Source organism: Podarcis tiliguerta (assembly GCF_965153285.1).
Source record: "Podarcis tiliguerta genome assembly, chromosome: 2".
Lineage (NCBI taxonomy): Eukaryota > Metazoa > Chordata > Lepidosauria > Squamata > Lacertidae > Podarcis > Podarcis tiliguerta.
The window spans coordinates 112287146-112299947 of record NC_139535.1 but is presented as its reverse complement, the minus strand read 5'-3'; the positions used below and the strand labels follow the sequence as shown (position 1 = coordinate 112299947).

The 12802-nt window shown below is 43.8% G+C and overlaps 2 protein-coding genes across 5 annotated transcripts in view; one reads left to right on the top strand and one right to left on the bottom strand.

Moving 5' to 3' along the window:
- Positions 1 to 12802, top strand: part of CSAD (cysteine sulfinic acid decarboxylase) — a 742174-nt gene that overhangs the window by 137521 nt on the left and 591851 nt on the right. The gene's annotated exons all lie outside the window — the stretch shown is intronic.
- Positions 1 to 12802, bottom strand: part of SENP1 (SUMO specific peptidase 1) — a 32673-nt gene that overhangs the window by 6890 nt on the left and 12981 nt on the right. For 3 of the 4 annotated variants that reach the window (XR_014508014.1, XR_014508015.1, XM_083427546.1), the window contains exons 11-16: positions 12203 to 12241; positions 10155 to 10239; positions 9323 to 9466; positions 8028 to 8159; positions 6833 to 7036; positions 4777 to 4856 (exon numbers count right to left, since the gene is read on the bottom strand). Coding sequence is in view for 1 of the 4 variants with exons in the window: in XM_083427546.1 (XP_083283672.1) it covers positions 4777 to 4856; positions 6833 to 7036; positions 8028 to 8159; positions 9323 to 9466; positions 10155 to 10239; positions 12203 to 12241 (684 nt within the window). In the remaining 3 variants the exon portion in view is untranslated. Of the gene's footprint in view, positions 1 to 1907; positions 1976 to 4776; positions 4857 to 6832; positions 7037 to 8027; positions 8160 to 9322; positions 9467 to 10154; positions 10240 to 12202; positions 12242 to 12802 lie in introns of all 4 variants that reach the window. The other variant, XR_014508016.1, reaches the window with a different exon arrangement.

The following is a 12802-nucleotide window of genomic DNA, read 5'->3' as shown; positions in this document are numbered from 1 at the left end:
GGCCTAATAATAGCATCAGTTCTATGTATCTGAGGCCCCAGGCAGTTGTTTTGAGATATTGATATGCAAGTTCACTGATATGCAAGTTTCAATGGCTGCTCATTCTTCCTGTTAATATATTGTACCTTGTTTCTAAAGCAAAAAGTTCCCAATCACTTTGGGTGGGTTTTCCCCCCTTATGCATTCCCCTGTTGGATGAAAAACCTGACTGCAGCCATAACCCCCTCCCCACTGCTTCTTATTTCAGATGTATGTAACTGTCACCCTGGTGTATAAAAACAAACTCAGCTTGCTTACACAAAATACACAATAATTTCCTCCTGTCTTATTGGCCCTTCCCTGATCTCTCACGCATAGTATATTTTCAAGCTCTCATATTCTTATGGTTTTTTGCTCAAGAACCATGCAACTAGTCCTGGGTACCCAACAAGACTGGGGGCTTTTTCTTGAGCTGCAGCCCCCATGTTGTATAGCAAGCCACTTCTGAGACGGAGGAGAGTCTCAAAAGCAGTCTGTGATATGGCATAGGAGTCTGTGGTCCAAAGGGGGGGGGGGGGAGAAATCCACTGGATTCCCACAAATTGTATTGGTTGGCCTACGGTAATTTGAGTGATCCCTTTTTATATTTCTAAATAGGCATGAAAGAGACAGCTCTTTAGGTACAGCAAAGGTATAAGCAATAACATTATTTGGAAATAAAACTGAATACACTTAAATTAAGACTTTGTATTACTTGGGATCGACTTGATATTCTAAAAAATGTCAACTTCCCTGTAAGAAATTTCTCAAGATAGAATAGCACACAAATGTATCATATTGGGGGGGGGCGTGCTTTGGGAACCTAGCAAAAGGATTATAGAGTTTTATAAATAATAATTATATAAATTTATAAACTATACAGTGGTACCTCGGGTTAAGTACTTAATTCGTTCTGAAGGTCCATTCTTAACCTGAAACTGTTCTTAACCTGAAGCACCACTTTAGCTAATGGGGCCTCGTGCTGCCGTCGTGCGATTTCTGTTCTCATCCTGAAGCAAAGTTCTTAAACCAAGGTACTTTTTCTGGGTTAGCGGAGTCTGTAACCTGAAGCGTATGTAACCCAAGGTACCACTGTATAGGATTATATAGTTTCAACAACCTCTTAACTTTGAAGTTGGGATTCCCTCAAGGAATATTTTCTGCCGGACAGCATACAAATATTTTGAAGATGACAAGGACACCAGCCATATGCCAAAGCACTACAGATGGTCTCTGCAAGAGATGTACCTATATCTTGTATACACATCCCTCTGCATCTTCCTTTGTATATTAGGAGAGAAACTTAAAAAGGACTCACACACCTGCTTCATATTTCACTTCTTGTGCATGTCTGATCTCATTCTGAGCAAACATGGGCTAATCATTTCTGCTTCGCTTTTACATAACGAAGCATACCTCATCTCGATTCTCTACATCAGTAGAAGGCACGGGTGGCGTAACTAATTAAGGGCAGAAATTGTATTTACATATGAAGCGGCACGATATCAAATCACAACATTAGTCCGTCTAACCTCATATTGTCCACTTTGATCGGCAGTAGTTCTCCGGGGGGGGGGGGGGGGGGCTTAGGCAGAAAAACATCTTTCCTAGCCTGGCTACCTTAAATAATTGAGACTCCTTAAATAATTAGGATTAATTCTGTTCCGATTCTTCTGCTGCCTAGGATCAGTCCCTCTGTATGAATCTGGATCATTTTCTCAGTATAACCAGATTTTGAAAAATGGGATATATACATTTTTTTTTAAGCCACAGGAGATTTATGGCATCCCATAAATCTCTCCCTTTTCTAAAAAGGGGCAAGCAAATCATTCAAAACTCACCAAAAATCAGGAAGCTCTAAAGATTGAAAGCATGAAAGGGTCACTAACCATGAATAGGACCTCGGTCCCCTCTTCCCGGTGTGATCCTCCCACTGCATTCAACCAATTAAAGCCTCCTGAAAGGAAATAGAAAGGGAAAAGCAATTACAGGAAGGGCGACAATCAGCTGGAAGCCGAGTCCCTTGTCCCATTGCCCTACCTGTGCCGCTAGCCATCATCTGGTCAAATTTGCAGGGCTCCTGCTCTAACCATGCTACCGTGTCAGCAAATCTGGGATCTAATTTGGCTTCCCTGTATAATCAAGGGAACCTTCTGTGCTTTTATATCACTCTTCACCGTTAGCAGATTTCCTTTGGAGAAGGGTCTGCCAACATGAATGGCAAAAGAGCCACTTATAGACACTGTCTGCCTCTTTAAAATCTTATCCATTTTGGGGGCGGGCGGAGGACAGGTTGAGGAACAGGATTTTCTCAGCAGCTGCTCGGAGGCTCTTGGATGAACACCCAGTGTGGGTTTTACAGTCAAAATCACAAATGCATGATTGCCAGACAGGCACCTGAGGGGCTGGACTTATGGGGTCACAGATTTAATCCTCAATCCATCTACATTACCCATAATACCAACCTAAAGAAGCTGCTTACTATTTGGAGAACACTTGTTTACTTGATAAGCTTTTGGAATTTAAATCATGGTTTTAACTTATTTTTTAATATGGTTTTTTTTCTCTTTTTGTCTAAATGTCGTGCAACAATGCAGACAAATTCAAATGACTCCATTTGTATTAGCTACTGTAGTCAAATACAGTTTTTTCAAGAGTGGCTCCTCCACTTTTGGAATGCTCTCCCCAGGGATGTTCCATCAGGACTTTGGCTTTTAATTTATCTATGGCCTTTTTGCATGGATGGCATGCTTTAAAATTTTTTTTTAGATTTGTTTTCTTTTATGCTGGTTTTAATGTGTGTGTTTGCTTGCTTTTTTGCTTAAAATATTTTAAGTTGCTTTGAGTTGCTGTGGCCAAAAAGCAACTAATAAATTAAATAAATGAATAAATAAAATGCTGCTCAGGGACCCAATCTTAACATCATCCCCCAATTTCATTATTTTTATTTACGTCACCTGAAAGAGGACATGAATGGCTAAAACTTACCTTTTCTAAGTTGCCTACTACTTCGACTGGCATTCTATATGAAGCTTCTTATTGGTCTATTTATGAACCTGGTTAGATTGTTTTTATTATAAATTTGAACCATTTTAGCACACTGTGTATGTTGCGAGTGTTAAGATGCATTTTGCTGTGTATATATTTCTTTTCCCTTTCATTGTGATGAGTGCTGCTAACAAACTTAACTAATAAAATTATCCCAACGCTCCTAAGCCTGGTGCCTGTGCATCTTGTGCCACTTCCATGTTAAAGGCAAGAACTCTGTTCATAAATGGTAGGGTATCTGAGATAGAGGATAATTTTACCAGGGATACTGAAAAGTGTACAAGTTTGCACTGGTATCTAAAAATTCACAAAGCAAATTTTAAATATTTTCAAAGTTTTATCATTCTGAAGCCCACCACCAGCCCCAAAGAGCAGGTTGGGGAGCAGCGGAAAGGCGCAGCGGAGAGGCTGCTGCCATAGTCGCACGTCACTTCTCCAGCTGGGAGAGGGTCGCGGGGCTATGGCATCTTTGCTCCATAGGACGCACATACATTTCCCCTTCATTTTTGAAGGGGAAAAAGTGCGTCCTATAGAGCGAAAAATACGGTAAAATATCTGATCAACAATTAAGATTGAAATTGTTCTCCAGGCCATTGCCACTTCAAAGCTACAAGGCAATGCATTCTTAGACTTCTTAATTCCCCCCCCCCCCTTGATTTGTTTTAGGGAAAACTTCATACTCTTGCAACTGTTGAAAATATTGCAGTCTCTGATGCATGTGTCCTTTTACTCTATATTCCTATAGTCTTCCCGGCATCTTTTTCCAGATGGAAAGGGCCATACTGGGTTACCTTAAGAACATTATGCCCAGAGATCCCATTTCCAAGGCCTCTCTTTCTATTCTTCTTTGGTTTTCTATAGTCTGTTGTTGTAACTGGCATTTTACTTCAAACTTGTAAGTTGCCTTGAGCACTTTTTAGTAAAAGGCTAGTGTTATGCCTATCAGTGTGGTTGCTCGAGAGCGATCAGGCAAGGTCCCTCACTGGTCTTTTCAAAGGCTTTATTATTTGTGCAAAACATTTACATTGCAGAACGCCTCTATTCCATGTCTTGCCCACTCACTAGCAGAATCTGAGAGTGGGCAGTCCTTAAACCTTCCCCAGCAGAGTAGTCTCTTGACCCCTAGCCAACGCCTCCCCTCTCTGCGCGAAAGCCTACTGCGCCGGGAAGGCTTGGGTAAAGGGGGAGCTCCCTCCTCCCCGCTTTGCTCAGGCACGGTGTCCTGGCTCTTTCTTGCATCCTCTGAGCCCTGCAGCTCGTCCCCACCAGAGGCGGGGCTTCCCTCCTCCGCTGAGGAAGTGCTGCTTCCCACGATTTTTGGAGGCTCTCTGTAATCCATCTGCCCCTCCCCCTCTCGCCTCTGAGCCGATGGCAGTTCCCTGACAGCTAGGGTAGAAATATTTTAAATAAATCAATTTCTTATAAGAACCCAGAGGCTGTAGCTCAACAGCAAGTCTGTCTAGTTGAAAAAAACATTTATGTTACTGCTCTCTAAAAAAGTTGGAAGCTACACCTCAAAGAAATGAATGTAACGTCTGCCTCTTGGGTTACCAGGGCATGCTTACTGTTAGATATCCCTTTTGATTTAGTCATTTCTTTATGTAATCTCAGCAGTAAGGATTAATTTTTATCCACCCGAAGGTCTTGCATGCTCTCTTCACCTTTGGCTGGGAAAAACTTCAATATATTTAAATGCATTGGGACACTCACAACAATATCTTGCAAGCTTCAGTGTTGGTTCCTCCCATTGAATCGAAGTAGGTGATGCTTTTTTTCCTGAAGTCAATAACCTAAGTAAGACAGAACATCTCATTAAACCACTGACACACTCACAACTCAAAGCTTTCTAGAAAACATCCAGCCTTTTCTATAGAAAACAAGAATTTGAAAAGATGAAGCCCTTCACCAAAGATATATAGACTTCTCTTTAGTTTAGGAGTAGGGCTGGACGATAACTGGGTTTCTATATTGCAATATATCACCAGCTAAACATCGCGATATATCAATATATCACAATATCCGAAATAAGGAAGGAATAACGCAGAAGTGAACAGGACACTGTCCTGGCAACTGCTACTGCTTAAGGGTCTAAAACTGATAAATGATGATATTATCAATCACCTCATGGTCACCTTCAGCAGCAGGCAAGCCAAAATGCATCCCAACAGGACTTTGGGATTTGGGCTAGGCTACCAAATGGCAGTATTCAGGACAATCCAGTGATGAGACTGATGAGACTTGGTGATTACAAATAATCTGGGACTGCCAGCAGGACTGCTAGGAGGCAGAAGTAGCAGTGGCAGAAACAGCCTGCCAGGACTGTGGTACATGTCGGCAGTAGCGGCCACAATCCGCAAGGCCTGGCAATGGTGGCACAATCAATGGCAGTCTGTGAGTCCTTGTGGCGGCAATAGAAGAAGAAGAAGAAGAGTTTGGATTTGATATCCCGCCTTTCACTCCCTTTAAGGAGTCTCAAAGCGGCTAACATTCTCCTTTCCCTTCCTCCCCCACAACAAACACTCTGTGAGGTGAGTGGGGCTGAGAGACTGTGACTGGCCCAAGGTCACCCAGCAGCTGCATGTGGAGGAGCGGAGACGCGAACCCGGTTACCCAGATTACGTGACTACCGCTCTTAACCACTACACCACACTGGCGGGGGCAGCAGTATCAGCAAGGCCTGGCAGCAGCGGAACAACAAGTGGCAGCCTGCGAGGCCTCATGGCTCCATTTCTCCATTTTCTCAGTGGAATTTGCAGACCACCCATTGCGCGTCAGTTGTCGAAGGTTTCGGAAGTTGAAGTCTTCTGGAATGGAATACCGTATTTTTCGCTCTATAGGACGCACCAGACCATAGGACACACCGGACCATAGGAGGGGGAGAACGGGGGGGGAGGGAATTCTCCCCCTCTCTGCGCAGCACCCCTTCAGCAAAGCGGGAGGAGAAACGGAGCCCCTTCCATTTCTTCTCCCGCTTTGCTGAAGGGGCGCTGCGCAGAGAAGGAAAACTGTGCAGCGCCTCTCCAGCGAAGCAAAGCCTGGAGAGCAAGAGGGATCAGTGTGCACTGACCCCTCTCGCTCTCCAGGCGGCTATCCGCAAGCCTTCGGAGCGCAGCAGGAACTCCTGCTGCGCTCTGAAGGCTTGCAGATAGCTGCCTGAAGCTCCCAGAGCGCAGCAGGAGTTCCCTGCGCTCCGGGGGCTTCAGCGAAAGCAACACGAAGCCTCCAGAGCGTGGGGGGAGCTCTCCCTCTGCGCTTTGGAGGCTTCGCGTTGCTATCGCTGAAGCCAAGGAGCCTGCATTCGCTCCATAGGATGCACACACATTTCCCCTTCATTTTTGGAGGGGGAAAAGTGCGTCCTACAGAGCAAAAAATATGGTACGTTCGACAACCGAGGTACCACTGTATTGCCAGCTCAAATATTACGAAACAATTATCACAAGGTGAACTTCAAACTGGTTTTGGACGATATTATCTCCCATCCCTATTTAGGAGTTAATATCTTGCTCAGCCACACAAAGATATGACTACATTTGTGTAGCTGAGCAAAACTGATGATATCTGCGCCAACATGATAGTCCTGTGGCAGTTTTCAATATATCCATAAGCCTGTAGATCTTTATAGCCACTGAGCTTACCTATGAAAATGTTAGCTCACAAGTACGTTACAAAAGAGGAGCCATTGTGAAGCCGTTCGGAGCACATTCCAGAGAAGCAGAAGCGAGAACGAGAGCTTGGAACAAATAAACGAAACCTTAAATATACTCACTGCTAGGCACCAGTGGACACCAAGGTGAATAGGCACCAGCAGGATGTCAACAGAAAATACATCCACTTTTTTAGTCCAACGCTTCACAGCTTGGTACCCAGCAGTTTTTAACTTGGTGAAGAAAAATGTGTTGAATGCATGAACCGTTGGAAAGCCCCTCTGTTTACTTCTTTCCATTAGCATATTCATGTAGAAGTTAATTATCTGAGAGGGAGAGGAATACATGTTAGGAAACGACAGAATTTTTCAAAATAGCATTTTTGCATTCAGGAGGAAAAAAATATTCATTAAGCAAATGGTGATAGATAGCAAGCTATCAACCCTGCAGATATCTGCATATATATTTTTGAGGGGGGATTCTTCATTAGGTTAAAGATGGCAAGTACTTCAAAACCCTTTCAATCCTCTAAAATATTATGCCTATATAAGTAGCCTGCACAGTGTATTTGATTTTGCAATGTAAGTTACACAGGATTTCTAAACCTATTATTTGCTGCTGAAGGTGCAAAATGGAGGCGGTCGGAGGGATTTGCAAGCAGGGCGGGGGGGCGGGGATGATGAGCAGGAGTCCTTCCCCAGCACCCCTTTCTTTGTGCCCTCCTTTCCCATTTGCCCAGGTTCTCAGAGGAAAGAGGGATCATGGGAGGTGACAGTAACTGGGTGTCTAGTAAAGGACAAATATATAATCCATGCACACGAGGCTGTGCCAGGCAGTGCCCCCTGAGGCTGCTGACCTCAAACTGCTTACAAGGCTGATTGATTTGTCTTTTTCAAAAAAAAAATCTGTCTCATTTTATGAATGCAGATTGTGGCCTTCTACACCATGGTCTAACTTATGTTTCAAGACCAAGATATTATGGGCCATGATCTTGATGTGTGTTGGAGCTGTCATTCCAAGACCAGCTGATCTGCCAAAAGTGGATAATTATGAGGACTGATAATTATACTGTCTTCAAGTTCCAAGGCAGTTTGCCTGTGAATTACCAAATGTGAGGAAGGAAAGTAGGAGAAGGCGATTCGGCTCTCATGTCCTCTTTGCTGGCTGCGTGCAGGCTTCCAGTTGGCTACTTTATGAAACATGATGCTGAACTAGACGGTGATTTGGTCTGATCTAGAAAGGCTCTTCCTGGTTTATTTGGAGATTTTAAGCAAGGACCAAACAACTGCAGCGGACAAAAAGCGAAGATCTGGTTACCTCATCATTGAGCCAATTGAGGTGGTTAAGAGTCTGAATATCTTTCCTAGTTATTGTCAACCGGAAGGCTTCGCTCAGCACCTCATCCTGGTTCCCGCTTCGTAGTACACTCTTTATTTCCCTCTCCATTTCCTAGAGAAAACAAAGAGAGATGCATACAGCAAGTAGTTTTGGCTTTTCCAGCTGAAAAGCTTTGCCTGAGATAACTAGTTAAATTTGTCTCATTACATAGAAAGGGCTATAATAATAAATAAATAAATAGATAGATAGATAGATAGATAGATAGATAGATAGATAGATTGATACATACATACATACATACATACATACATACCCTGCCATCCCTGATTGATTGATTGATACATACATACATACATACATACATACATACATACCCTGCCATCCCTGGCCAGAGCCGGGCTCAGGGCAGCTAACACCAGTAAAATTACAATAAAAACATAATGGGGGCAGGGGACAATTTAAAATACAGGTTAAAATGCAATTTAAAATGCAGCCTCATTTTAAAAGTAGTCCATGGATCAAAACCGTAAGGGGAGGAAAAACATAAGAGCCAGACTGAGTCCAAACCAAAGGCCAGTTGGAACAGCTCTGTCTTGCAGGCCCTGCGGAAAGATGTCAAGTCCCGCAGGGCCCTAGTCTCTTGTGACAGAGCGTTCCACCAAGTTGGGGCCAGTACTGAAAAGGACCTGGCCCTAGTTGAGACCAATCTAACCACCTTGTGACTTGGGACCTCCAAAGTGTTGTCATTTGTGGACCTTAAGGTGCTCCGTGTGGCATACCAGGAGAGGCAGTCCTGTAGGTACGAGGGTCGTAGGCCGTGAAGGGCTTTAAAGGTCAAAACCAGCACCTTAAACCTGACCCTGTACTCCACCGGGAGCCAGTGCAGTTGGTAAAGCACTGGATGAAAGTGATCCCATGGCAAGGACCCCGTAAGAGCCTGGAATCATGGTCTTAATAGCTGAACAGTGCTAGGTTTGTGGATGGCCCCGCTAGGAGGAGGAGCCTGCACAAACAATTCTCCAAAAACCACTGTACATAAACCAGCGTGTCAAGTGGGCAGGCTAGGCTAGAACACTTCTCCCCATGGTTGCTTTTCTATGTGCAGAGATGTTCTGTTCTGTTTTTTATTAGAGCACAGCATTTATGCAATCTCCGCAAACTAGAATCTCAAATAGTACAATTGAGGAGCAGCTTTATCATATAACCACAGCTGTTTCTGTAGATTATCTCCAAAGCCGGTCAAGCTTTTTAACATTTGACATTAAAAAGTTTACCTCTGTAATTTCAGGGAACTCTTCCTCCCCATCAGTGGACTTTTTTTCTTCTGGCACAATCGTGACAGGAATCTCCTTCTCGAGAGGTACTCGCAAATGTAAGTTGACTGAATCAGGTACCAAAAAATCCTGTTTCTGCAGCCTCTGAAAGACACATCCCTAAGATAGCAACATCTCACTTTGCAACTTCAGTGCCTATCTTATTTTTGCACATATGATTCAGGCATGCAATTTTAATTTAGAATCCAACTTCACCAGTGGAAAATATAATGGAGAAAAAACTTTGTTTGACTTTAATAGGTTTTTGAACACATCTTGGTCCATAACTTGCTTATCAATTTGCAATTCAAAGCAAGACAAGCAGGTCATAAAAGTTGGGTGGGGGAGAAATATCCATCTTTACTTGCAGCCTTTTGGGTGTTTCAGCGATTATTATCACTAGCCAGTGGCGTAGCGTGGGTTGTCAGCACCCGGGGCAAGGCAAGTAATTTGCGCCCCCTAACCCCTGGATTTTAGCACTGATTTTAGCACTGCGAGTGCCAGCGCCCCCCCCCCAATGTTGCGCCCGGTGCGGCCGGCCCCCCCTGCACCCCCCACACTACGCCAGTGTCACTAGCAACAACAGGCATGTAACTGGAGAAACCAGGCAGCCTTCCCAACTGTGATATGTGTTAAAAAAAAACCTTAATCCATTTATGGGCAGGCACCAAGTTTTGTTTTTTATTGTTCTTTGTAATATTTGGTATGAAGAGCATTTGTAAGCCTGATGGAACATTCAATAAACCAAGATTGTTTATTAGATACACACACAAAATGCATTCGAACATCTTACCTGCTTCTGCAATTGCAACGCCAAAGCTTTTTGCTCTTCTATCTGTCGCCATCTCTCACGGGCTCGGGAATCATATACGCTGGTTCTAGAAACATTTTTGTATGCAGCAGATTGAGAATTCAGCATTAGCAGCAATGGACGTATGCATCATTGCCACTTTCAAATATAATCAATCTGACCATTTGTTTAGGCTCCTGATCAATTTTTATGGCAGGGCCACTTTGAAGTGAAGGGTGGAGAGGGCTGGGTCAGACTGACTCCATCTGCCAAACTGGGATGCCAGTAAGTCCCTGTTGGCACAACCACACCAGCCCCTTAATGCACCTTTGTATGAAGAGAGTACTGAGCTGTGTTTGCCAAGGAGAAAAAATTGGCCCTGGGTATCATTATTGCTGGGACACGGGTGGCGCTGTGGGTTAAATCACAGAGCCTAGGACTTGCCGATCAGAAGGTTGATGGTTCGAATCCCTGCGACGGGGTGAACTCCCGTTGCTCAGTCCCTGTTTCTGCCAACCTAGCAGTTCGAAAGCACGTCAAAGTGCAAGTAGATAAATAGGTACCGCTCTGGAAGGAAGGTAAACGGCGTTTCCACACGCTGCTCTGGTTCACCAGAAGCGGCTTAGTCATGCTGGCCACATGACCCGGAAGCTGTACGCCGGCTGCCTTGGCCAGTAAAGCGAGATGAGCACCGCAACCGCAGAGTCAGCCACAACTGGACCTAATGGTCAGGGGTCCCTTTACCTTTACCTATCATTATTGCTAGCATTTGGTTTAAATGTAAAAACTCATCTTTACCCCTTATGAAGATCTATCTTATGTACATTTTAACTATGCAACCAGATTACACAGAAGGCCCCTTGCCTTCTACTTATGCAGAAACCATTCTCAGGTGTCACAAAGGCCACAAAGAGCTGCCTAGTCTTCCTGAAGGGCTTTATTCTCTCTCTCTTTGAGGACAGCTTTGGTAAGGCACGGATTACCAAGATGAAAGGGTAGAATGTGAAATGAAAATTCTTCCTGTCACAAGTGAAGTTAGGTTACTACTCCCAATATCAACAGCATTTACCCCCAGCGAATATGAATTTTTTAAAAAATCAAAATTATGCTTTATGTATGTTTAATTTTAGTTTGCATTCAGTTTTGTTGTTTCTCTGCTTTTGGTTCACATGTTCCACTGTGTTCTTGTTTTAATTAAATAATTTTTTTTTTTAATATTACAGCTGAACATTGGGAATTTACATTCTACCAGACTTTTCCCAAAACTAAATTTCCTTGCCGCTAGCAACGGTCAATTAATCAATGCACCCTGGCATTCTCTATGAATCCAGGCCTGCAAGCTATTCTTGGGGTAGTTCTGGCTACTCCCCAGAGCTATGCTGATGTTTAGAAAGGGGTTAGAAAAGCAGCTTCTCTCCTGCATTCAACAATAATAAAACCATATCCAAACTGACTGACAAGAAGAATGGGGGAGAAAGCTATTCATACCTTGGGTTACATACGCTTTGGGTTGCGCAATTTTGGGTTGCACACGGCGCCGAACCCGGAAGTACCGGAACGGATTACTTCCGGGTTTTGGTGCTTGCGCATGCGCAGAAGCGCTGGATCACAACCCACGCATGCGCAGATGCGGTGCTGTGGGTTGCGGACGTGCTTCCTGCACGGATCACATTCACAACCCGAGCATCCAATGTATTAGGTAAGTATTTCATTAGCAAAAAATGGGGGGGGGGGGGAGATCCAAACTTTTGACAGCTGTTTCCTATAGGAGTTCAGGGGTATCCACCTGGCAATCTCCACATGTTTTTTGACAGCAGCTTCCATCAGCCACAGCCAGCATGACTAATGGTCAGGGCTGATAAGAGTCGTAGTTCAACAACATCTGCTTATGCTTGCTACAGATCATGGCTGCTTTGACCCACGTTGGGAAGGCAGCAACAACAGCCTGGAAGCTGTGTGCTTAAAGAGAAGGCAAACTCTTGGAGATATTGGATATGACGACTATATGAAACAAACGCAATCATTAATATTAAAAAAATGAAATGACTTACAATTCTTTGATCCACAATTCAGCCTCAAAGAAAGGTGTGCTGAAAGAAAAAGAATACAACAAACTGAGAATGCTTATTCTGTGGGGAAATAGCTGAGAAGAATAAAGGGGCTATTTGTTACAAAAGTGGCAGGTGCCCTGTCTTCTTCATCCAGGAGTCCTGCCTTTTGATATCAAGTTTATACAGCTTGAAATAATTTTTTATGACTTTTTTTACATATAAAAAGTTAGTTTTAGAGCACTGTGTGCCCCAAATAGTAGAAAGAACATACCGTATTTTTCGCTCTATAAGACGCACCAGACCACAAGACACACCTAGTTTTTAGAGGAGGAAAACAAGAAAAAAAAATATTCTGAATCTCAGAAGCCAGAACAGCAAGAGGGATCGCTGCGCAGTGAAAGCAGTAATCCCTCTTGCTGTTCTGGCTTCTGGGATAGCTGTGCAGCCTGCATTCGCTCCATAAGGCGCGCACACACATTTCCCCTTACTTTTTAGGAGGGGAAAAGTGAGTCTTATAGAGCAAAAAATACGGTATATTCTCATGCCTCCATTTCTATGGGGTGGCAAGAGTGAATATCTTACCCCGTCCTTAATCCTAAA